Source organism: Paroedura picta, chromosome 11 (assembly GCF_049243985.1).
Source record: "Paroedura picta isolate Pp20150507F chromosome 11, Ppicta_v3.0, whole genome shotgun sequence".
Classification (NCBI taxonomy): domain Eukaryota; kingdom Metazoa; phylum Chordata; class Lepidosauria; order Squamata; family Gekkonidae; genus Paroedura; species Paroedura picta.
The window spans coordinates 17,584,604-17,609,900 of record NC_135379.1 but is presented as its reverse complement, the minus strand read 5'-3'; the positions used below and the strand labels follow the sequence as shown (position 1 = coordinate 17,609,900).

The 25,297-nt window shown below is 41.0% G+C and overlaps 1 protein-coding gene across 1 annotated transcript in view; it reads left to right on the top strand.

Annotated features, from left to right (window-relative positions):
- LOC143820537 (macrophage mannose receptor 1-like) overlaps positions 1–15,599 on the top strand; it is a 50,844-nt gene extending 35,245 nt beyond the window's left edge. The window contains exons 19-30 of the mRNA XM_077303497.1: positions 350–450; positions 611–753; positions 2,635–2,749; positions 3,443–3,597; positions 4,340–4,442; positions 5,341–5,570; positions 7,340–7,505; positions 9,390–9,539; positions 11,233–11,349; positions 13,888–14,055; positions 15,023–15,070; positions 15,300–15,599. Coding sequence (XP_077159612.1) covers positions 350–450; positions 611–753; positions 2,635–2,749; positions 3,443–3,597; positions 4,340–4,442; positions 5,341–5,570; positions 7,340–7,505; positions 9,390–9,539; positions 11,233–11,349; positions 13,888–14,055; positions 15,023–15,070; positions 15,300–15,550 — 1,747 coding nt within the window. The 3' untranslated portion in view covers positions 15,551–15,599. The remainder of the gene's footprint in view (positions 1–349; positions 451–610; positions 754–2,634; positions 2,750–3,442; positions 3,598–4,339; positions 4,443–5,340; positions 5,571–7,339; positions 7,506–9,389; positions 9,540–11,232; positions 11,350–13,887; positions 14,056–15,022; positions 15,071–15,299) is intronic.
- The last annotated feature ends 9,698 nt before the right edge of the window (positions 15,600–25,297 follow it).

Here is a 25,297-nt window from a genome sequence, read left to right as displayed (position 1 = left end):
CCTCCAAATCAGCCATATCCTGAAATAAACTGATCTCCATAGTCTGGAGATTAGTTGTAAATAATTTTGTGAGATCTTCAGGTCACACCTGGAGGCTAGCAACCACAAGGATGAAGCCCAGGAAACAACAAATGCATGTGCCCTGGCAGAATATTATGCTCTTGCATATGCTTCATAATGAGAAGACTAGAATTGTCTCCGGATGATGTGAATGGTAGTGAGGGGAATCACTAATTTAAAGAGGGTATTTTATCTTGTATTTGTCTGAAAAAGTACTCTTTTCCCACCTTGAATAATATTAACCGTGTTGAAAGAAACAATATAAGTGACTATCTAATTTGTCTTCTAGTTGGATGGATGGAAGCCTCGTGAACTATCTAGCTTGGGCACCCCATGAACCAAACTTTGCAAACAATGATGAAAACTGTGTGGTCATGTACAGAAAAACAGGTAGGCTACTTGACAATCACCAATGCTTCCTGCATTGCCATTTGGTTAAAATAGGGTGCATCATTCCTGAATGCAGTGCTTAGAGTAACCATTTTAATATGCAGCAGCATTCTTTCAAGGCCAGTGACTCACTTTGTCTGCCTTGTATTCTCCTGTTCAGGACTTTGGAATGATATAAACTGTGGTTATCCACAGCCTTACATATGTGAGAGACACAACAGTTCAATCAATGCAACAGCTATTCCCACAACACCTTCCATTCCAGGAGGATGTCCAGAATCATGGCTTTTGTTTGAAAACCAGGTATAGTGGCCATTTTCTTTTTTTTCCCTAGGCAGCTCTACAAAATCAAGGCTGCAATTTAAAACTCACTTGCTAAAAGGTCAGTCAGTGGAGCTTACTGCATGTTTTGAATTGCATTACAAGAATCTTAAACATAGTTGTGATGCGATTCTAGTCTTCCGTTTGCCAGCGTGGTGCAGTGGTTAAGAGTGGCGGCCTCTAATCTGGAGAACCAGGTTTGATTCCCCTTTCCTCCACATGCAGCCAGCTGGGTGACCTTGGGCTACTCACCGTTCTCTTAGGGCTGTTCTGACAGAACAGTTCTGTTAGAGTTTTCTCAGCCCCACCTTCCTCACGGGATGTCTGTTTTGGGGAAAGGAAGTTTTGTAAACCAACCCTCCCCTCCCAGAAACACCAACATATATACAGAGTAGAACAAAAGCAATTTCCTGCCAGTGCACGCTATTGATCAATTTCAGTTCAAACTGGATCCAGCTTTCGGAATTCAGCTGCACTTTGGTCAATTGCTATAGCAGGATTACGATCCTGCCTCAGGCCGGGGCAGATCTAAATACACAACATAGTATATCTGCAATCATATTCAAATTGCAAGATGAGAAGGCTAACAACAGGCTTTGTTTAACAACTCCGTCTTTCAGTGCACCGTCTTTTTATATCCTCCTGCTGCCTGCAATTTATCAGTATCTTCTCAGAGCAGCACATTGAAATAAAATAATTTGTCTAGTCTTTCTCTCTCCCCAGAGATAATTTTTTAGTTCCTAAACTTTTGCAAAAAAATAGCCTGGTGGATTTATAATCTGTATTTCTAATGCTGTGAATAGCATAATAATCACCATTTCCTGCTGTTTTCAGGCACATTGTATAATACCAATTCACGTGCACAAAGGGAGCATATTTTTCACAAAATCCGTCATTCCCTTCTTGCCTAGGATAGAACACCAAAGTGTCAGTTGTACAACAGCATGATATAGTGTCTGGACCAGGTTCAAATTCCCACTTGGCCTTTGAAGGTTGCTGGGTAATCCTGGGCGAGTTACACACTCTTTGTGAGGGTAACAGAGAGGTGAGGAGAAAGTTGTAAGTTTCTTTGGGTCCCAATAAGAAGAAATTTGGGGTATGAACAAACATTTTCAAATTGTCATACTAATTGCCAATGTTAAACCCAACAATGTTACTTAATATCATGCCTGAGAATTTAGTACATGGCCTAGAGGTTTAAACCACTTTTAGACAAAACTTTATATGATTATGGGAAGGAAAACTTCTTTTCCTCTACTCACATCTTTTCCAAGTGAGGAAATTGTTTCCATATTCTCCCTTGTCTCAGACTGGAGGGAAGAAGATACCTTTGAACCTGCAGATTTGGGAGAAGAATGATATATTTATGACTTCCAACTGTTTCAAAGTTTGTAACTTGGTTATGATATTATTCTTTGCTAAATCTATTATCCACTCAACCCACTCTCCTCCCATATTTTAACTTGAACTGAGGTTGGGAATTTAGTTCTCAATTTCCTTACCTCTGGAGCTGCTGGTGGTGGTGGAGGTCAGGAATGCTTACCAGAAATTCTGTCCTAAATATCCCTCCAAAGCTCAACCACCAGATTACGAAGAGTATAAACATGTCCTTTTTATCCCTTTCAGCCACACCCATACCCACAAACTGGCATGGTTTTTTAATTGATGAGCTGAGGTCTGATCTGTTTCTTGATTAAGCCAGTTCATTAAGCAAGATAAAAGAGCATCTAAGTAATAATGATGTAGGCTGGGAATTCCTAAGCCACTATTAATTCTCTCTCTCTCTCTCTCTCTCTCTCTCTCTCTCTCTCTCTCTCTCTCTCTCTCTCTCTCTCTCTCTCTCTCTCTCTCTCTCTCTCTCAGTGCTACAAAATATTTGGATATGAGGAGAAAGACCAAAATGATTGGCATCGTGCACGAAAAGTTTGTATTAACTTTGGAGGGAACTTGGCTACCATCCTTAATGAACGTGTACAAGGTGTGCTATGGTTATGGTGGTAGATAAAACTTCGGAAATACCACCTTGCTTATTTTGTGATTTTCTTTGGAGGGTTGTTAATAATAAATCTTTCATGTGTTTACCACTATACTTCGGTATACTTCCACAATATGGTGGAGGATTGGAGAATGAGGTAGGCGACTTGGTTCCCTGTTGGGGAGAGAAGTATGGTACAAATGAAGTAAAGAGCTGGAATTCACAATTTTAGATACCAGGTTGTAGCATTGGTACTTTGGCCTATTTTGCATACCTTCCATTCATTACATGTATTTTTTGATAAAATAAATGTGAATTATGCATATAGGTAAGATAAAGCCTATAGAGCATGTTACTATCCAGAGGAACTCTAGGGAATACTCAGGATTCTTTTAATAAAATAACAAATAACTAAGCTAATTCAGTTTATTGATTGGCCATAGGCCATTTCAGTCAAATGTAAAATGTACACAATCAAGATTTGATGATCAAACATATGGAACCTGTAACAAATAGCAAATCTAATCATACTTTTGCAGTTTTTATAACGTTTTCATTTCTGACTGCCCAATTCTTGTTCAAGTGTTAATGAATTAACGTTTAAGACCATTCTAGACTTCTTGAGCTTGTTTGGACAAATCGTATTCCAAAATGTTAGTCATGTCCGTGGTTTCCTCCCCCCTCTTCCTTTTTTAGCCTTCCTCACTTTCCATTTAAACAATTTCACGAGTGATGCTTGGATTGGATTAAATGATTTCAATGAAGAGCAGATGTACCTCTGGACCAGTGGAAGGGCAGTCCAGTACACCAACTGGGCCACAGAAAAGACAACATCTGCATATGGCATGACAGTGGGTATTTGATTATATGTTGTTGCTAATCCTACAGTATATTTGGACTATGACTCTGCTGCTACTTCAGTTTTTACTCATCTCTTTTGTGACATTCTTCAATATACAGGCCTAAAATTAGAGCTACGTGCCTAAAAGGCAACATGGATGGACAAAATTATTTTAAAGGAATAGCACATTACGAGAGGATGATGATGATGTTTGTGTATGTGTGTATTGTTCTCAGAATCACAAAGGATCTTCAGACTACAGAGATCAGTTCTGTTGAAGAGAACAGCAGCTTTGTAGGGTGGACTCTATGGTATTATATCCTACTGAGTTCCCTCCACTCTTCAAACTCCACCGTCCCCAAGGTCTATCTCCATATCTCCAGGAATTTCCTAACAGTTAACAATCTTATTTGCAGATCCAGGTCTGAGCATAGCTGGTGTCATGATTCTGGGCACTGAGCACAATAGGGTAGGGAACAAGAAACATGAGCTGATTGTAGCACATGCAAAGGCCAAATCTGTTTTGGAAGCTTGTTTTTTATTGTCTTATTGTGTTAGGAAAACTGTGTGCCTCATTGAACAGAGTCATCTTTGAGTGTATAGACACAAATCTCTTCAGTCTGTAGCCACAACACAAGATCTGAAGTTTCTGCTTCTATCTCTGGCAGCTCTGGGGTTATTCCTGTTTAAGAAAAAGATAAATGGGTGGTCTTCCATAACTATATTTGGTTATTGTTTTTCTTTCTTTATAGGAAGATTGTATTGCAATGAGAATTAAGCCTCTTAAAGCAGTGGGGACATGGGATGATTTTTACTGTGGGACTAAGAAAGGCTTCATATGTCAAACAAGCACAGGTGAGTACTCCTGCCCATTGGCCGACCATTTTCTGATCATCAAAAGAAAATTAATTTATCCAAAACTTGATTAAATTTCCATAATCTCCTACATTCTTCAATTAAAACAAGTGGTTTATGGGCTTATAGAATATATTTAGAGCAGTGGTTTTCCAGGTTTGCCAGAGTAGGTTTACATTTTAAAAACTTTTCCCAAAGTGCCATTTCCATTCAGCCCGTATTATGTTGTAGAATAAAAAAGGCAAATTTTGCTCTAGGGATCATCATAATGGCAAAATGACTGTCCACTCAGCATTGAAATCGCCATAGTCACTCTTCCAATGACTAATTAATTTGATAGAACCTTTATACGCCTACAATCTTGCATCTTCTAATTCTGTTTTGCAATTTATGAAATGAAGAAGAGTTGATTCTTATATGCAGCTTTTCTCTGCGAGAAGGAAGCCTCTTACAATTGCCTTCCTTTTCCCATCCCCACAACAGACACCCTGTGAGGTAGGTGAGGCTGAGAGAGCCCTGATATCACTGCTTGGTCAGAACAGTTTTATCAGTGCCGTAGCAAGCCCAAGGTCACCCAGCTGGCTGCATGTGGGGGAGTGCAGAATCGAACCTGGCATGCCAGATTAGAAGTCTGCACTCCTAACCACTACACCAAACTGGTTCTCATACATAAACATACGTAGCAGAAATCCATCAGCAGGACTGCACAAAACCACAAAGATGTTCAAGGCAGTGATATTCTTTTTTCTTGGTGCTTGGGGGACCACAGGTTTCTAGAGTTCTGTCCCCACTGGTGAAGTTCCTGATGACACCTCAATTTTGGCCACTGTGTGACCCAGTATGGAAAGGCTATTGGCCCAGTTCAAAATGGCTTCTCTTATGTTCTTGTGTTTTGCAGATCCCAAATCCTCTGTTGATCCCTCAGCCACACCAGTACATTTATTCCGTTTTCGTAATGGTAGCTACTTCTTCAGTGAAACCAAAATGACATGGAATGATGCCCAGAAAAACTGTGAACGACAAGACTATGATCTTGCCAGTATTCTAGATCCTTTCATCAACTCAGTCCTGTGGTTGCGAATGTTGAAATATAATGGGCCTATATGGATTGGTCTGAACAGCAATAGGGTAAGTTGAGTACATATCTGCCCATAAAGTGGCATATACCAAATTTTCTACTTGGGTTTACTCAAATGTTCTTATATTCTTCACAAATCTCAGACATTGGGGATGATGCAACTCAATTCGCACAATGCATTTTATGTTTAATTGCATTTAGGTACATGGTTAAAAGCAGCGGTCCGCAAGCTTACACTCGCTGCGGACCGCTGCTCCGGCAGGGGCGCAAACACGCATGCGCGGCAGTCCGCACAGGCGCGTTTGCGCCGCCACCATGCCGGTGGCCGCGGCTCCGCCTCCCGGCCCCTCCGGGCCACGAGCAAATCGGCCGCTAAAGTGGCCGATTAGCTTGCGGCTCGGCAAGCTTCTCTTCCCTCCCCTCCCGAAGAGAGAAGCTTGCCGGGCCGCGAGCTAATCGGCTGCTATGGCAGCCGATTTGCTCACAGCCTGGCGAGCTTCTCGCTTTGAGGGGGAGGGAAGAAGGAGCCGTGGCCCGGCACCAAGGCCTTCGCGGCCCGGCACCGGGCTGCGGCCCGCGGGTTGGGGACCACTGGTTAAAAGGATGCCAGTAATAAGGGAATGGTGCTGTTGAACAGCTGACAGTATCCAGGAAGGTTGCCTTATTTCTTGCTGCCATGAAAATGTTCACAAGGTATTTTAACTGTGATCTGCTACCTCCTAGTGGTCAGCAGCAAAATCAGAATGAACTCCACTCATAGGAGCCACTGGACTCGGATTATGTTTTGTTGTGCTGCTTCAGACCAACACAGCTACCCACTTGAATCCCACTCATAGAGTTAGTGGCAAATTCCAGGGATATTACTGCAGAAAACATCCCTCAAATGATGACCTATCTCGTGAAAGTTCTGTGTACATTTCAAATTTTTGAACGATTCATTCTTGTACTGTTTAAATAAACCTATATTTATTTATTAAGTTTGTGATACTTGTGTTCTTTAAGAAGGTCGGTGAAATGACACAAACATGGGCTGAGTTCGGACATGGCACTCAGGGAGAAAGTCACATTTTATTTAGAAAATTTCTATGCTGCCTCTACAGAGAAATCTGCCCAATACAGCTTGCAAAATAGATCATAATGAATATGAAAAATACAATGAAAGTTTTAAATGGTTAAAAACCCAACCGGAGCTTATTAACAGTACAAAACATTGAACAGTTTAAAATTAGTCTCCCAAAACAGTTCTTGGGCTAAAAGCTGGCTATTAAAATGTTAAAGCATAACCCTTTACTTGAAAGCCTCAGGAAAAGGAATTCTCTTTGCTCTGGCATCAGTGGCCTACCTAGCCTCTTTGATGCCCAGGGTGGGCCATTGTTTAACACTGTTGTTTCTTCCCGTCAGGTCACAACAATTATTCGGGACTCTCCTACTTTCTACTCATTTCTAAACAAAACTATTATATTCTTTTAAACAGTTTTGTGCTCGACTTGCTTGCCTATTCAAACTCTGCCAACGTTATTTAAGTTGGGTTGAGCCTTAGTTTGTATTTTAAAGGTTTGATTTCTTTGTATTGTTTAGCTGTTGTACAGTTTAATTCACTTAGCTGATTGCAAGCTATGACTTCTTCGAGTAGTCAAAAGTCCTAAAATTCAATTCATTTTAATGTAAATATTTTTTAAAAACTTACTATAAGCTGCTCTAAAGGCATTTTTTAGGTGAGGGATAAATCTGATTAATGAATAAAAAGCTTTTCTGCCTAATGTTTCTTGATAATAACGTAATCACTAGTGCCTCTTACCATGTGAGTATTAATTTTTAGACCTCTGGGCAATATACATGGATTGATAAGTTCCCAATGAAGTACACTAAGTGGGCCCCAGGAGAACCAAAACGGAAATTTGGCTGTGTTTATTTGGATCTTGCTGGAACGTGGAAAACCGCATCATGCAATGAAAATTATTTTTCGCTGTGTAAATCATCTGATGGTAAGTAATGCACGATTTGAACTATCTGTCGCTTGGGTAACTTTAACATCTAACGAAATACCTGCTCAAATCCTTTTGTAATTAACTGTCATTACTTTCATAGTTCAGAAAATTTTAAAAAGCAAACAATGTTTTGGAAGTTCTACAAGGAGCTAGTGTTGCCGGATACCCAGTTCTCCACAGGCACAACCAGTTTTCCCCCTTTCCAGAAAGGGGTGGGGTGGGAAGATACCAAATGAAGTTTGTTTCCTTCTATAATGGAACAGGCTGATTTTTAACTGACTTAGGGCCAAACTACTTGTGATCAGTCTTCTAACCTCTAAGAGAAGTGGAAAAGGGGAAAATACCCATTTCTGCCAAAAAGAATTGTAGATGGGCACAATCAAGTAAAATTGTAGCATTCAACGAAATACAGCTTTCTAAAAATGCCGTGTATAGTGTTTTCAGTATTGAAAGTATTTCAGACACATGATCACAGTGAATTTTAGTTTGTCCTATAAAAAGATCCCTGATGGTTGAGCCCAGACATTTGTCTGCTACAGCATCCTGTGGCAAATATTGGGCAACCAGTTGTCTTGGAGAGCCAACAAACAGGGCATATAGAGGCCAAGACTCTCTCTGATATTCAGTGCAATCCTATGCAGTGTAGTATTTATACCAATAAAGATGCCCTGACTGACTGACTACAGAGTAGGAAGACCACTCATTTCCGTTGGCTTAGATTAGAACTACTCTGCATAGGCTTGCATTCATCTCCTACCACTGAGTTTCAGAGATTCACAGCCTCTGAATATGGAGGTTCCATTCAGTCACTATGGCTACTAGCCATTGATGGAGCTCTCCTCAATGATTTCCCTGAAAATTCTATTATCATTATTATTCCCCTATGATGTATCTGATTAGGCGAGTAGCTTGTCTACAGCCACTAAATAGTGAGTTTAAGGCTGAAATTTGAATCAGCAATTTTCATTCTTTTGGCCACAATGCTACAGCATTGTAATGCATGGCCACAATGCTACAGCATTGTAATGCAGGGGAGTTCTTCATTATGTGGAGTACTGAGTCTCAGAGAGAAATGAAGATGTACCCAGTTAATAAAGGAAATATTTAATGAGTATCACTTCAGAAATAAGGCCAGCTAATTCTGTGGTCCATGTCTAGGGACAAAAATAGGTATGGAAAATCACATCTAGTTTGACCCTTAATGTAGGGACACAATCAAGATGAGGTACAAATTGCTTCAGCTGTTCTGAGCATGACAAGGCATCTCTCCTAAAGAATGATGAATGCACACATGCCTTTATGGCTTCTTCTATCCTTGCTCAAGATTTCAGTATGTAAAATCATAGAATCATAGAATCATAGAGTTGGAAGGGGCCATACAGGCCATCTAGTCCAACCCCCTGCTCAACGCAGGATCAGCCCTAAGCATCCTAAAGCATCCTAAAGCATATACATGATTTCCATAAAATAAAGCTTTCCATAAAATAAATGTACTGTCCTTTATTGAGTATAAACTTAGATACACATTTTGCTGATTCACATATATTGTGAGTTGCTGAGTCATTGCCCATTCTCTGGTGTGGGTGTGCTAAGAGAATATTAGGTTTACATGTATTTGCCTGTATCTTGCCATTCAGCTTGGAAAACTTTGAAGTCTTCTTCCAGTCTAGGCAGTTTCCTCCATCTTAAGTAGCTCTTTTTCCAACAGAAAAGGGACGTCAGTTAGAACAGGGCTCCTTAGACTGGAGGAAAGCTTTGAAAGCTTCATGGAGAGTGCCGAGATACAAGCAAATAGGATACAACCTCACCTGTGGTTGCATGAAAATCTAGGCAGCACTGTCAAGTTTGTTAATGCTTTCCATGGAACTTCTTTTTGTACAGTGAAGGCACCTACAGAAGTTCCTCAACTTCCAGGAAAGTGTCCAGAATCAGAAGATAAATCCTGGATTCCTTTCCGTGGCCACTGCTACTACTTTGAATCCTCATCTAAAAAGCCTTGGTCCAGAGCATCGCTGGAGTGTTTAAAATTAGGCAAGTAGCACCACTCATTAGACGAAAAATGCAAATAAATATGTCTTATATTTACATTTTTTGTTCATATTCCAGTATTCAGCCCCAAATGGTTTCTGAAGTAGGTTGCAAGTAAAACTTGCTATCACAATATATAGTACTGATAATGAGGCAATTAACTGGGATTTGGTGTGTGAGAAATCTCAAGGGTCTATTTTATTCCAAGTGCTCTTTGATCTCAATGTGAAACTACTGGCATCAGGAGATTTAGACTGAGTTGCTGCCAATACGTTGATGACCCTCAGCTTTGCATCTCCTAATGTGAACCTACAGAGGTTGCTGTGAAGACCATGGGCCAGTTTCTTGAGGCTGTGGCTGAACAGGTGTAAGTAAACAAACTGAAGCTTAACCCAGACAAGATGCAAGTGATCCTGGTTGGGAAGGCAGCTTATCTGGCTGATGTTTATCTACCTGATTTAGGTAAGGTGAAGCTTTCCATAGGGTACTCCTGGAGCCAGGCTTAGGTAGTCATTATCTCACATTGCATAAAGGTGTTAAATAGATGACATTTCTGGATTTCCCTTGGGGCCACTGTGGAGATAAGAAAGAACAGAACAGTTGGTTGGATCTAGGCCTATTCTGCACACAATAGATGATGCACTTTAGACATAGATTTTCCTGTTCTGCACAATGGGCCCTAGACTAATTTTTTCCGCTCATTTAAGGCACCTGTCAGTAGAACAGAATATATCTGCAACCCCCCCCCTCCCCATCTCTCTAATATGCTGCTCCTGGAGGACAGGGGACCCTCAGCAATAGCATGAGAGGCAAATCAAGGGTCTACATCAATAAATAGGAATTGGTGGAAGTCGTTAGTGGTTTCATTAGTGGTTAATTTACTCTGGATCTAATTAAAAATCTTGCAGTTAATTCTTCCAGTATGTGTATGTATATGTGTGTATACATGGTCTTTCCAACTTTAGCCACCCTCTTAAGCATCCAGGCACTTGGGGTTATATCTTAGTTCATGGAATTACAAATGGTTGAACCAAAAAAGAAAGAAAATACTTTGCTTCTGTGCCTTTGCTGTGATGATAATACATTGAGTCAGCCATAAAGAATTCAACACAATATTAGGCTCAAATTCAGCATCCATATACTCAGCTGGATTGGAACCACAATAAAAAGCATTTCACCCGATTTCGCGCAGTGTTTCTTTAAAAATTTAACTATTGTTATGTGCACCATTGTTCAGTACCAGTTTAGAAAAGAGAGAAAGAGCTATTTGCCAAAGCAATCAATAAGGCTTTTTGTCCCTGTCAGTTTCACTGGAGAATAGATTGGAGGGGAGTAAGGAAAGGAAAGGAAATGACTGTGCTGTAGATTCTGCCTTTGGTCATGGAGAAGGCAGAAGAACGTGGCAAGGGAACCGTGCCTGTTAATAGTAGCTAGACATATATATTCCCATTAAGATTTCAAAGTGTGGACCAGAAACCTTCTCAAATGCATATAGCTCCATGGCTAATCCAAGGAGTGAAAAACTAAAAACGTCATGGAGTGGTCCTGTGTGAAAGCCCATAAACTTCCCATCGAGGCATAATAATGCTTGAACTAATACACAACCTCAGTGAAAAAGGAAATAGGAAGACCACTGCTTTTGGTTTAGCAGTTCACTTAAGTAATTTTCATTTGTTTTCTCACTGATATTTTTCAGATGCTTTTCTAGTTTCAGTAGCTGACGCAGCAGAAGCAAGCTTTTTAGCAGAAAACACAGAAGAACTTGAAAATAAGGCACGGACGTTTTGGATAGCAATGTTCAAGAATGTGAAAGGTACTGTTTAAAAAATATTTTAGCATTTTCTTATATAAACAATCAATGTTTCTTAAAAATTTTCTAACAAGCTAAGTACTGGCAAATACAAATGAAGGTTTCAACTATACCTTCTGGTCTTCAACTATACCTTCTGGTCATCATTTTTCACCCATAACGAAAATAAATTTGAGATTAAATATTTATTGTGATTGTGATTGTGATTGAGTTTGTGATTATTAATTGGATTTGTTACCCACCATCTGTGGACCATCTCATGGCAGATTACAGAATAAAACCCCACATAAAACAATTATATAACCTATTAAAACATAACAAACCCTAGTGGCAAACCCCTCCCCCTACCTTCCCACCCCACAATTAATTCCCTCCTGGTGCATCATGGGGTGATCAACAGAATGCCATGGTTCATTCCGGCAATGATCTGGCCTAATGTGGACTCACCTGGATTCTCTCCAGGCTCCAATGGGTCAAAAAGGAGCTCTGCAGTTAAAAGCTGGGAATATAGCCTAGGGTGGTGATGGTGGGAGTTAATTGCTATCCCCTTGTACAATGTTCCTTGCAATTCAGAACTCTGCACAGCTGCTGTTTAGGAAGAAAAACTGCTGGGGGACATCAGTCATAGACCTGCAAGCTTTGCTGACTGGCATAGGAAAAAATACCTGTTCTTTTGGGTGATGGAAAGTGCAACCAAGTGGCAACTGATTTCAGGTGACCTCATGGGGTTTTCAAGGCAAAGAGATAGTATTCCCATTGTTTGCCTATGCGTAGCACCCTTGATATTTCTTGGTGGTCTCCCATCCAAATGGTGACCCACTCTGACCCTGGGAGGATCTGACAAGGTCAGGCTAGCCTGGGCCATCCAAGTCAAGGCCCCCTGTTCTTTTAATGAGTGGATGTAGGGAACTGAATCTTTTAATGGGCTGAAGGTAAATACTATTACCTGATAAGTGTCACAGATCATACTTATATTAAAAGACAACTCAAGGGACCAGTTAAAAAGTTGGCAACCCTCTTGGGAGCTCACCTAAACTGATCTTTATCCTTGAAGAAACAAAGCAAAATATTGATCAGAATTTATTTCTTTATTTCAACAAAGGATATTCTACTCTCTCAATAAATTATTTGTGAGGTGGCTAGAGTGAAATATATAATCGGCTTGTATGCTCTGTAAAACGAGTCTTGGAAAATGAAGCAGCTGAATTTGCTCCAGACATTAAAATGTGCCAACTTTGTCTGCAAGTTTTGTCACATCTGATACTAGGATGGATCTCACCAGCTTTAGAGCTGGTAAAAAAAGTATGGCTGGGACTCAAGGAACCTACATGGACAAAAGCCACATGGGGCTGTAGTAAGGAGGAGTGGAATTGAGTCAAATTGTATTAGAAAGCTGATTGAAGCCCACTTATTCTTTAAGCAAAAGTGTACACATTAGAAAAGCACACATCCTGGAGTTGAAAATTAGCCATGTTTATATGGAATGCATTAAGAAGCTGGAATTTAAATCTGGTTCTCAATCCACACATGGTTCTTATCACATAGGAAGAGGGTGTCCAACAGATTCCTGGAAGTGTGGTTTGCTCTACTGGGGCAAACATACTGTCAAAAGAGTGGGTTGTATCCTGTCACTTTGCTGAGCAGGGGAGTCTTAGGCTGTCCCAGAATGTTTTCTGCTGTAGACAGGGCTCTTATGTCAAGAGTCGGATTGTCAACTCTGGCTTGAGAAATTCCTGGAGATTTGGGGCAATGTCCTGGAAGGAGAGAATTTGCAGGTGGGAAGGAGTTCTAAAGCTCCTGTGTCCTCCAAGATATCCGAATTTGTAGTTTGGAGATGATTTGTGATTGTAGGAGAACTCCAGGCTCTCCTTTGAGGAAATAACTCAACAACAATTTACTGAGCAGAGTGGTAGGCTAAAGCAGCTGTCCCCAACCCCCGGTTCGGGGACCGGGACTGGTCTGTGGATCAGTCGGTACTGGGCCACGGCTCCTCCTCATTTTCCTCCCCGACTGTTGCCTTGGGGGCTGCCCTGCCACTCTGCCACTGGCTCACCTTTGGTGTTCTCCGGTGGCCGCCATGGCTGGGCCTGCCCCTTGGCGTGGCACTGCACAGTTGCTGCTGGCAGCACCCCCCAGTGGGCGATGGGAAATCAGGGGTGCCAGCGGGAAAGCAAGTGGAGCAGGGGCTCAGGTGGTGGCAGCAACATCCCTCGGCAAAAGACTACCCCCCCAGGCCTCAGTAAAATTGTCAAGCGTTGACCAGTCCCCAGTGATAAAAAGGTTGGGAGCCACTGGGCTAAAGTGAGGTATGTTTACCTCACGAAAGAAAATAGTTGCCAGGCAAGTTGCTGAGTGGAAAAGAAATATTGCCTTAAATATTGCATTGTTGAAAACATTATACACATGGCAGGGATAATTAAATGGCTGGAACCCATATGTTCAGGCAATTAACCATTGAACAGTTGTGCTTATTCCAAGCCAGAAATGAGCAAGAGTCCTACTACAACCTCCCTCTTAATCTGTGATCTAATTTAATATTAGGCAATTGGTTATGGCTGGACAACAGCGTGGTGGATTTTGTCAACTGGAATACAGGAGAGCCTTCAACTCATCGAGAGGAGGACTGTGTGGAAATGTATGCCTCATCCGGGACCTGGAATAATGCTTATTGCACTTCCTACGCTGGCTATGTTTGTAAAAAACCCAAAGGTAAGTGAGAGCATTAATGTTTACCATGTTTGACAATTTCCGTGTGGCATTTACTCGGTTGGGATATCCATGCTTACTATGGTTTAAAAAGTGGGGTGTGCCGTTTAGCATTCAAAAATCCTTCCCTGCAGGGTCTTTCAGAGAAGCATTGAATCTAATGGAAGAGAGTTACAGCAAATAACCAAGCCGAGGAGAGAAAGACCTCCTCTGCCATCTCTTGCCAGCTGACTTGTTAGAGAGGAATGGATCCAAACCTGGGTTGGGTTCACCAAGCACTATTTAAAGACATTTTTTACAACGGGACATGGCTCTAATGCAAAGTTGGAATGATGACAGAAGTAGGAATTCAGCAGAATAGTCAGGCAAGGTTTATTGAGAGAAATCAAGATACATCTATACAATCAGTGTAATATTCAGGTACTGGCCTCTGTGCAGCAATAAGAGCCCATGGATATTTCTCCTAGTTCCAGCATCTGCACAATATTTATCCACTGGGGCAATGTGGCTGTCAGGGAGGAAAAGATCAAGGGGTGGTGGTGGAATAATGTACAGCAAGAAGTGTGGAGGGAGATATTGCATCTCTTTTTCTTTGGCACTTATTTATTTAATTCATTTATACCCTGCTTTTCTTCCCAATGGGGATCGAAATCAACTTACATCACACTCCTCTCTCCCATTTTATCCTTGCAACAATCCTGTGAAGTTGATTAGGTTGAGAGAGTGGGGCTGGCCCAAGGTCACCCAGAGAGCTTCCATGGCATGAAATAGGGGGTTGATCCTTGGTCTTCCAGATCCTAGTCCAACACTCTTAACTACTACACTACACTGGCTGTGGGTTGGGATGTTGTCTGGGTAGCTCATAGCATCCTGGGATCTAAAGATTCAAACCATCTAATTTAGAAATATTACCATATAGCAACACATTTTTGAACACTTGTTAATGTTTGTCTTCCATTTTGTTTTGCAGTTGTAGAACCTGTGCCTACTACTACTGTGAAACTTCCAGAATATAATGGTAAGAGTTTTATAATCAAATAAGATGATCATATATTGGAAATTGATTTTCCACAAACAGTGGGGTCTTCTTTGGAGCAAGTCATGTCATTACTTACACAAAGCAAAAGCTCTTTGATGCTTAAAGGGCAAAATTTCATTAATGAGAAGCATGACATTGGGAGAACCCAGATGTTTTCAGGGTCTGACTTCCATTGATATCAATCCTTTACTGTTACATTAATTTACAGAACCAAGAAAGACAGAGGAGATTCCTACACCATCCCACAGCAAAGCTACAGTGGTGGTTATAGTGGTGATCCTCATCCTATCTGGAGCTGCTCTTGCAGTTTACTACTTCTATAAGAAGAGGAATCAGAGAGCACTGCCAGATGAAAATTTTGAGAACTCTCTCTATTTCAATAGCGATGAAGCTCCTGGAACTAGTGATACAAAGGACCTTGTGTTGAATATGGAACATAATGAACATGCTGCCATTTAGTCCGATGAAATATAAACTGTGCCCTGTTTAAATAAACGGAATTCTTGAAGCACTGTGCCAGAATTAATTTTTCATATACAAAATGAGAATAGTTGACGCCCTTTTATTTCAGTGACTACGTACAGCAGTAACTGCCTTTTGTTCTCCTTGCAGTTCTGTCATTGAAGCCATTATTTCTCAATGACCAAAGAAAACTGATTGGTTGGATAATAGGGGGTAGCTGACTTATTCATTCTAAAATTCAGGGTTCTAAAATTAGGGGTCAGCATCATTGGGAATGATACCAAGGTGCATCCTCCATGAAGCTGTCCATTCTCAACTCCTGGATCTCTCTGCCCTAATACATGTTCTTTGTGCTGTTACTGGTTGGAAGGATTAGTTCAGCAGTGGAATAGGCTGTCTAAGGAGGTGGTGAACTCCACCTTACTAACAGTATTTAAGCAGAGGCTGGACAGATGCTTATCATGGATGCTTTAGGTTGATCCTGCATTCAGCAGGGGGTTGGACGAGATGTCCTGTGTGGTCCCTTCCAACTCTATGCATGTTTTCAGCAGGCCACACTTTACCTAAGTGCCCCCATTCTCCACCAGTTCTCAAATAAGTAGGGGGAGAAAGTCATTGATGATTTGACATCACTTCTAGCTAAAATTTAATAATGATGATAATGGTGTTCCAAGACTTTGCTGAACTACTATTGCACTTCCTGGATTTAGCAGGAAGTCTCATTACCTCCCCCTCTCCCTGCAAAGTCTCCAGGTGGTTCCAGGCATTCATCTGTCAATCTAAGGATGTAGATATGCTAATACTGGCATCTACAGGCAAACAAGTATTTCAGAACTGACATGTTCCCTGCAGCCCTGGTTGTTTATCAAGTTGCTTGGCCTAGTTCTTCAAGCAACCACAAAGCCATAGCATGTCCATTCCAACTGCTCCATCTTGCTGCAGCAACACCTTTTTATGCAAACTGCTCAGCTAAGTATTACCATGCCAAAGCCCAGTGATAGTGCATGTGCAGAAGATCTCAAGTTCATTCAATGGCATCACCAGGAAAAAAGGAAACTGGTCTGGGGAAAAAAACTGTATGTGAAAAGACTACAGATTTAGACTAGCTGGAACAACGGAACTGATTCAATATAAAACAGCTTTATGTGTTTGCATGCTAATCCCAGATATGTGAAAGAGGGGTTTCTGAAGACTGTATTTGCTTTGTACATTTTGCTATGTTTCCTTTTCCATAATTGTTGCTGACTGCTTATTAACTGTGCTTTCATGTCTTCTTTTAGGGCCAGGGAATGCTTCTGCATAAAGAACATTTTATATAGTGTAACAGTTCACAAATGTTCATCATTTGTACTTTTAAATGTTCTACAATATCAGTCATGGGAATATAATAGATCCCCCCCCCCCAATCTGATTCAAATGCCCCTCAATCACAGTGGTTTTATTGCTGTCACTGTATTTTCTATATAATATAATAATAGGCAATTCATGCATAAATCCTGAAGAGCTTTACAGTCAAAAATTAAAATGTCACCCAAAGTGGATGCAAATGGAGCAAATCCATTTCAGCCTGGAGAAAAGGAGGTTGAGAGGGGACATGATAGCCCTCTTTAAGTATTTGAAAGGTTGTCACTTGGAGGAGGGCAGGATGCTGTTTCTGCTGGCTGCAGAGGAGAGGACACGCAGTAATGGGTTTAAACTTCAAGTACAACGATATAGGCTAGATATCAGGAAAAAGTTTTTCACAGTCAGAGTAGTTCAGCAGTGGAATAGGCTGCCTAAGGAGGTGGTGTTCTCCCCCTCACTGGCAGTCTTCAAGCAAAGGTTGGATACACACTTTTCTTGGATGCTTTAGGATGATTAGGGCTGATCCTGCGTTGAGCAGGGGGTTGGACTAGATGGCCTGTATGGCCCCTTCCAACTCTATGATTCTATGATTCTATGAAATCTCAATAAGTTGCTATTGTGTTGAAATACTTAAACTTTTTTTTGTTAAGACGGTCACCATTTGACTCTGATCTAGGTTCAGATCTATACATTCAGATTATACATTCATGGGTGCCTTGACACCCCTGTTCCTAGCACTGCTTCGCTTGTTATAGATTCATCCCCACTACTTCAGTAGACTACATAGAAAGCTCCTCTGACATGATTTCCAAGTCCTTTCTTGCCATGATTTAACATACTTGCTACAGTAGTTTGCCATTGTTTCTGCATTAGTAAAGGATGCCTTTGTCCTTCAAATTTATTCTTCTCAGATCCCAGCGCCTATGAGTCTGATATTGCACAACCTATAATATCATGGGTAGAATCATAGGAGCTAGGGAAAAGTAGACTCATCTTTGTCTTTTTCGTTGCTACTTCTGGATCTACCTATGATGCAGAGGCCATGCCATCGTGTTGCAGGATTTAGAGACAAAAGTAGGAAACGAGAGCTGCACTATTTATGGTTCAAATAATTCCTCATGGATGGAATCCCAGAGTTGCCAATGAAGACTAGTTGTCATCAATTTGTGCCTTCTCTCCGTGGGGTTCCACAGAGCACAGTTCTATTTACCCCTACTATTCAGTGTCTGAATTGAGGCTTTTGAACTCTGGTGCTGGAGAAGACTCTTGCGAGTCCCTTGGACTGCAAGGCGAACAAACCGGTCAGTCCTAGAGGAGATCATCCCTGACTGCTCCTTAGAAGGCCAGATCCTGAAGATGAAACTCAAATACTTTGGCCACCTCATGAGAAGGAAGGACTCCCTGGAAGAGACTAAAGCTGGGAGCGATCGAGGGCAAAAGAAGAAGGGGACGACAGAGAATGAGGTGGCTGAAGCATTACTATTATTTTATGTAGTGGTTAGGAATGCGGACTTCTAATCTGGCGAGCCAGGTTTGATTATGCACTCCCCGACATGCAGCCATGGGTGACCTTGGGCTCACAAGTGCACATCACTGCCGCGTCTGCCTCGCTCCGTTCCTCCAGCTGGAGCTCCGCTTTTATTATGCTTTTTGTGAACCGCCATGAGCTGGCCAGTCCAGGAGTTGGTGGTATAGAAATTTAATTAATAAATAAACAAACAAATAAATAAATACACTAAGACATTTATACTATGCCATTTAAATGAACAGTTATTCTACGTCATTTAAACAAAACATTTTGCCCTGCTTGATTTTTTGTGGACTTAAATCAGTAATACCACTGGTCCTCCTAGGCTTGTATCTTCATTCAACCTGGCAACAGAACTCAGCCTGAAAGATTTCACCTACTCCACCTAGGTGGAAATGCTAGAGAATAGAAAACCACTTCCTTATCTGTGGAGATACAACAGGAGGACAATAGAGTTGCCATGCCTGCTTGGGAAATACCTGGAGGATTTGGTGTGGAGCCTGAAGAGAGCAGAATGTAGGGAGGGAAGGACATATGCAGGATATAATGCCAAACCGTCCAGCCTCCCAAGCAGCCATTTTCTCCAAGGAAGTGGTTCTCTTTTTTCTCTGAAGATCAGTTGGAATCTTGAGCGATCACCCAGAGATTACCATAGACAAAAACTGGGATAAATGGAAAATTCCAGGAAAAAAGGGAGCTGTGTAATTGTGACTCTGAAACTATAGTCAATAATGTTTCCAAAAGTGCAAAACAGTCATTCATAAAGTATCATAAAGACAATCAAATTAACCAAACAATACTGTAAACCTGTGTCTAATAATACAACACTTCAGCAAGTGTGATACAAAATATAATTCAGGTGACAGTTCAACAGGTTGAACTGGAGATTGGGAACTGTAGAGGGCAGAGACTGAGTTGACATCCCTCCCCATATATTCCTGCTTTTTCTCTGCTCCAAATTATCTTTTCCCAAAGTAGCTTAGCTTTTGCATGCAGAAAAGTGAGGTGCGGTTGCTCACATTATGGGGCATCATGGGAAGGGTACTTGAATTGCCTATGGCCTAGAAAAGTAGAGGATGTCTGACATAGAGGGACAATGGGAGAGGCGCAGAACTATAAAATTGTATCCATTGTGTAAAAGGGCCATCTGGGCTCTGCGGATTTCTGGGGGGTGGGCCTAAGACTGGCCAGCCAATGAGAAGCCTGCAACTTCTCTATTCCAGCTCCGACACCCTGGACAGTGTCCTCTTAGCAGGCATTTTCACAAATAGTAAGAAAGAACAGGAAAAGTGTTAAGGATAATGCAGAATATATGTTTCTTGTGAATTCTCTATTTTTTATTCTGTTTTTTTGTGGCATACACTAGGAACCTTGAGGTTCATGTCTGAATCCCTGCTCTACCATGGATGTTCACTGCATGACCTTACCTTGCAGAGTTGTTTTTCTGAAGATAAAATAAAAGGAAAAACACTGTAATAAGGTGCTTTGGGCCCACACAGGGAGAAAAACATGGGGTAGCTATCTAAATAAACACATCTGGCTTTGTGGTAAGTTATTGGGGAGGTAATAAAGCTGTGGCCATGTTTATACCCAACATTGTTGTGTTGCGTCTTATTCCAGCCTCCTGCAAGTCAACTTGATGGTCTGCAGCAGATGTTTTTAAAGATGGGACAAAAGGGATTGTTTTTATGGTGAATTGTTTGTAATATTTAATAATGTTTTCATTGTTTAGTCCATTGAGAACTCTGTAAAATATCAGAAAACTAATACTTTTTGTAGATTCTAATGGTTCCTGCCAAGTTACTGCCTATAACATTTCCTTCTGAAATGTCTCAAGTAGTTAACAAGACACTTTGTATTAAAGAAGCCTCTAGAATCATCTTTAGTATTTCCAAACTTTGACAGGACTTTCCTAATCTCACAAAATACTTTCAGTTCTTGTATTTCTGTGAGTGTGCTTTTCCTGCGAAATCAAGCAAATAAATATAGGCAGCCACAGGAATTGATTTCAACATCAATACAAGAGTAAACACCTTGCTGTAGCTGGCAAACACCAAACAATTCATATATAAAAGTTGTCTTTTTTCATTCAAGTTGCTTGTGTTTTTCTGCATTAATATGTGACCAGGTGCCAGTATTGAATACCTTGTTTTACCTCAGCTTTGTCACAGAATGTTTCATCATCAGAGATAGGTGGAGTTCCCAAGTGTTATGGCATGGACCCAGTCTGTTGTATTATATTATACTAGCCTCAAAGCCCGTTCATAAGAACGGGCTCTGAAAGGGTCCTCCCCGTCAACTTCCTGGCGGCTTTCCAGGCATGTACTCATGATCATATTGCTTACATTGCACCACTATTTTAAAACGTTTTGGGATTTCTGGCAGAGTGTGCTAGTTGAAATGCTTCTCCTTTCTGTAATTGCTGCTGATGTGCGGATTGATCTATCCTGCAAGGCCGAGCTCTTACATAGGCCAACCAATTGGCCTATGGTTGAGGCCAATTTAAGAGCCTCCCCTGGCAATGAGTCAGATAGCTTCCAAATCTTTTCCCAAATGGAAGGTGAACGGATAGATTGTCAACTATTTAGTTGTTTTAACTGTTTTTAATATTTTGTTATTGTATTTAATTATATCACTGATCGTTGTGAACCGCCCCATGATGGCAGGGCTGATAGGGACGGGTTATAAATTTAACAATAAGTAAATAAATAAGGCAAGCTTCAGAATTCAATGAACAAAAGGTGCCAACGGCACCTTTAAGACCAACAAAGCAAAGTTTTAATTTAGGTACGTGGACTCAAATTTTGTTCTCCTACTTCTGACCAACATGGCTACCCACCTGAATCTATTTTCAGAATTCGGTGTATGAGGAATACTTGGCACCTGGACCGGAATGTTTACGTTCAATTCTTTTGCCATTTTTAATTTATTCCGGCAGCCCCATGCTGCACGTTTTCTCTAAGAATAAAATTGTACTGAGTTCAGTGGGGCTTCCTCCACAGCAAAGTCTTGGGCTTGTAGTCTTACATACATAGAATTTCTTACATACATTGATTTCTTCTTTGTTTAAGTGCTGTTACCAATTTGGAATGTTAATCGAATGGCTTAAGGGAAAGGCTTCTGGGCTTGACATAAACACCCAAAAACTCTAGGCATAACTAGAGAACATATATTCAGCTTTTCAGTTCACACACAATACAATACAATCGGTTCTGTAATAAAACTCTAAAAAAACTGTGAGGGAAGTTACAAAAGGCAAATACAAAAAGATGAAGCCAGTGACGTTTACTTCTTTACCCTATGGGACATTACTATAGATAAAAACTTGGCTACCCGTTCAGTGGTCTCCGAGCAATTATCGGTAAGCAGCAATTCAAGGGCCCTGCCATCTGAGACATTAGGGAAGTGGGGAGATCAAGTCAGAACGTTTGTTGTTATACAACTCACATTGCAGAATGATATGGCAAACTGAGTCTGGTTTTGCAAATTCTTTCATTGCGGGGAATTCTCCTATACCTGACTTCAACCATTGCAGAAGGAAATACATTTAGTCTGGCTAACATAAATGCTCTGTGGTTTGAAGGTATTATAAGGTTGGAAAAATAGTGTGCCATAGTGTTTGGGGTATAGGATAAACCGAAAGCTCGTGGGGAGCACGGTCCCCCTGCACCAGCATAAATTATCTGAAGATCAATATCCTGGATTCTTCTTTGAATAGTTTGAAAAATATGATCCTCTCCAGAGTTAGCTTAAGAATCAAGGTCAATGCCTATGGATTTAATTTTAGAGGCAATGGCCTGAGACCATTTCGAAGTATAATGGTCAGATGGAAGAAGTGCAAGGAGACTGTTGGGCGGAGGGCTAAAGAAAAGATGGAGCCAGTATTTGATGGATAAAATCCAAGCACGTGATTCGATAGTGTGTAGACCCAGCTCGGCACATAGAGTCAAATAGGTTACCGAATTCGGTAAGCCTAAAATTCTGCAGTAAAAGGCTGTAGACATACAGTCGGCTTCTTTATTCAGAGACTGGATCCATACAGGAATCCCAAGGAGCAGTCGAGGGATCATGGAGGCTTGAAAAACTCGAAGAGCCACAGGCACATATTGGTTGCCCTTCTGGAAGTGGAAGCGACAAATGGCCTGTGATCTATTCTTGGCCAAGGAAAGACTAGTATTACGGTGGGTAGACCATTTTAGGTTATGATGAAAAAGAAGCCCCAGATATCTGAAGGACTTAACCTGTTCAATCTTTTTTCCTGCAACTCTCCAAGTGGCATGCTTCCAAGATTTGGAAAATATTAAAATTTTGGTCTTATCAAAATGGATAACTAGGGAATTCAAATCACAGAAGGAGATGAATTTACGTAAAGCACGTTTAAGACCAGTTTTTGTGACTGAGAGAACCACTGCATCATCAGCATATAATAATATAGGAACCTCAGCTGATTTTAATTTTGGGGGATGTCCGTCCACTGTGGCCAGATGCAGAGGTAGATGGGCAAGGAACAAATTAACAGGCTTGGGGCTAGTACACAACCCTACTTTACACCTTTTGATACAGGAATTTTATGGGATAAAGTACCCGAGCCATCTAATCTAATTTGGCAAAAATTAGAGGAATATAATTTTTGAAGTAAAAAAAGGAGACGGTGTTCTATTCCCAACTTCTTTAATTGCTCCCATAATAAGGGATGCTTGACTGAGTCAAAGGCCTTACGCAAATCAATAAAAGCTGTATATAATTTCCCCCGCCCCTGCTGGGAGTATTTTTCAGCAAGGAAGGCCAAAATTGAACAGTGATCCAAGGTGGAATACTGAGGCGTAAATCCAATTTGTTCCCTACCCGGTAAATTAGAAACATTCATCCAATCTTGCAGTTTTTTTAGCAGATGTTTAGCATATAGTTTTCCCACTATGGACAGTAAACTAATAGGTCTATAGTTTTTTAAATTATCGGGATCGCCATTTTTGAAGATAGGGATCAAAATGGAGTTCAACCAGGATTCCGGGATAGAGCCATATCTATCAGGGTGAAGAGATGGGCAAGCGAGCCTGACCACCAATCCACATTGTTTCTCAGGAGCTCGGCTGGAATTCCATCTGGACTTGTTAAGTTTGAGAGACATGATAAGGTCAACAATCTCATCCTGAATGTCAGGGGGCCACTCAGGTGTATCCAGAGGTAGGGGGTAAATCAGATCATGGAGGAGGAGGTCGTTAAAAAGCTTATGGTAGGAGGTGTTATATTTATGCTGGGAGACATTTAATGTGGGAGTGACTCTTGCAGTATATTTAGTACCAGATACCAGGGACCAGAAGGCTTTATTATCATTTCTTTTGACTGCAGATAAAAGTCGGGACCAGTTTTCCATAGAAAGAATATGTTTCTTCTGAACGAAAAGGTGCTGACAAGCTTTCCTCAAATCGCTGTAAAGGGAAGGCTTCCATGGGAGTAAACCTGAGCGCATCAGATGGAAATATTTATGTACACTTTTTTTTGAAGACACACAGTATCAAACCAGACATTTAAAGATCGTTTAGCTGACCCAGAGGGAATGGGATGCGCAAAGTGACTAAGATTATCGATGATACAATTAAATTTGTTTAACGCCTCTTCTATTGAGCTGCTGCCATATAAATCATTCTTTAATGACATCGCAGTTGTAGAAGATAACCAAAGTTCAATCTGTGCAGCAGCAGTGGGTGACCAGATTATTCTTATAAAAGAGAGGGCATTTGAGTTGGCAGAAGCATCGGAAAGGGGACTATCTGAGTCATGGCAAATATCTAACGAAAGCATTATTGGAAAATGGTCACTTTCAGAGTGGTTACCTATCGAGAGTTTTGTTACATTTTTGATGCAATCCATGGAAATGATTGCATAATCAACCACACTGCAGCCACGAGGGGAAACAAAAGTAAAATGGCCCTTGGGGTCATAAAAGGAGGAGCCATTCAGAATATTTAGGTTTAATTTAATACAGAGGTCCGCTAGCCAGCGGCCAGCCAGGTTGATCGTTGAGTCTTTGGAATGTCTGTTTAAAGTAAACGGGAAAGGGGTATGATTAACATCCTCCCAATGCAACAAGTTGCTTAGTTGATCATTGCTTGCCCCTATTCTTGCACTGAAGTCCCCCACCAAACAAAAAGGCTTTTCAGTTATAGTTTACCACACCCCATGGTGTTGAAAGAACTTGGTTGGTACATCCTGTTTCTTAATGTTTTCTGGTGCTCATCAGACTTCATTGGAATTTAACTAAAACTGCTGTTGTAAGCAAAAGATGTTTAAGTACATGTTATTCTAAATGAATAGAAAAATATTGTGGGTAGTGAGACCACACAATGAATATGTATTATTCATACAATTATTATAATATTGTGCTTTGTATATTAGCACTTCAATTCTAATTGGGATTGTAATAATGGTGTAAATAATACATAATCATTGTGTGGCCTTGTTAGACGCAAGATTGTTGTACTCATTTAGTGATACTTCGTATACCTTGTGTGCCCCACCTAACCTTGTTTTTTGATTACATGTCACTCACCATGGTCTGTATCACCATACTCACACAGAATCACAGACACACCTCCAGTTATACTAAGTCATTTATACTAAGTTATAGTAAGTCATTTGAATAAGCATTTCTGTTCTGCCTGATTTCTGTGTAGTACCACTGGCTGTCCTAGGCCCATCTCCTCTACTCTAGCTAGCAGCAGATCTTCACTGCCTCAACCTGAAGGATTTCACCTATTACACACTACCTTAGTTCCTTTAAGTGGAAATGCTAGAGAATGAGAGATGCAGTGGGAGGACAGGAGAGTTGCCACTCCTGCTTCGGAAATACCTGGACGATTTGGGGCGGAGCC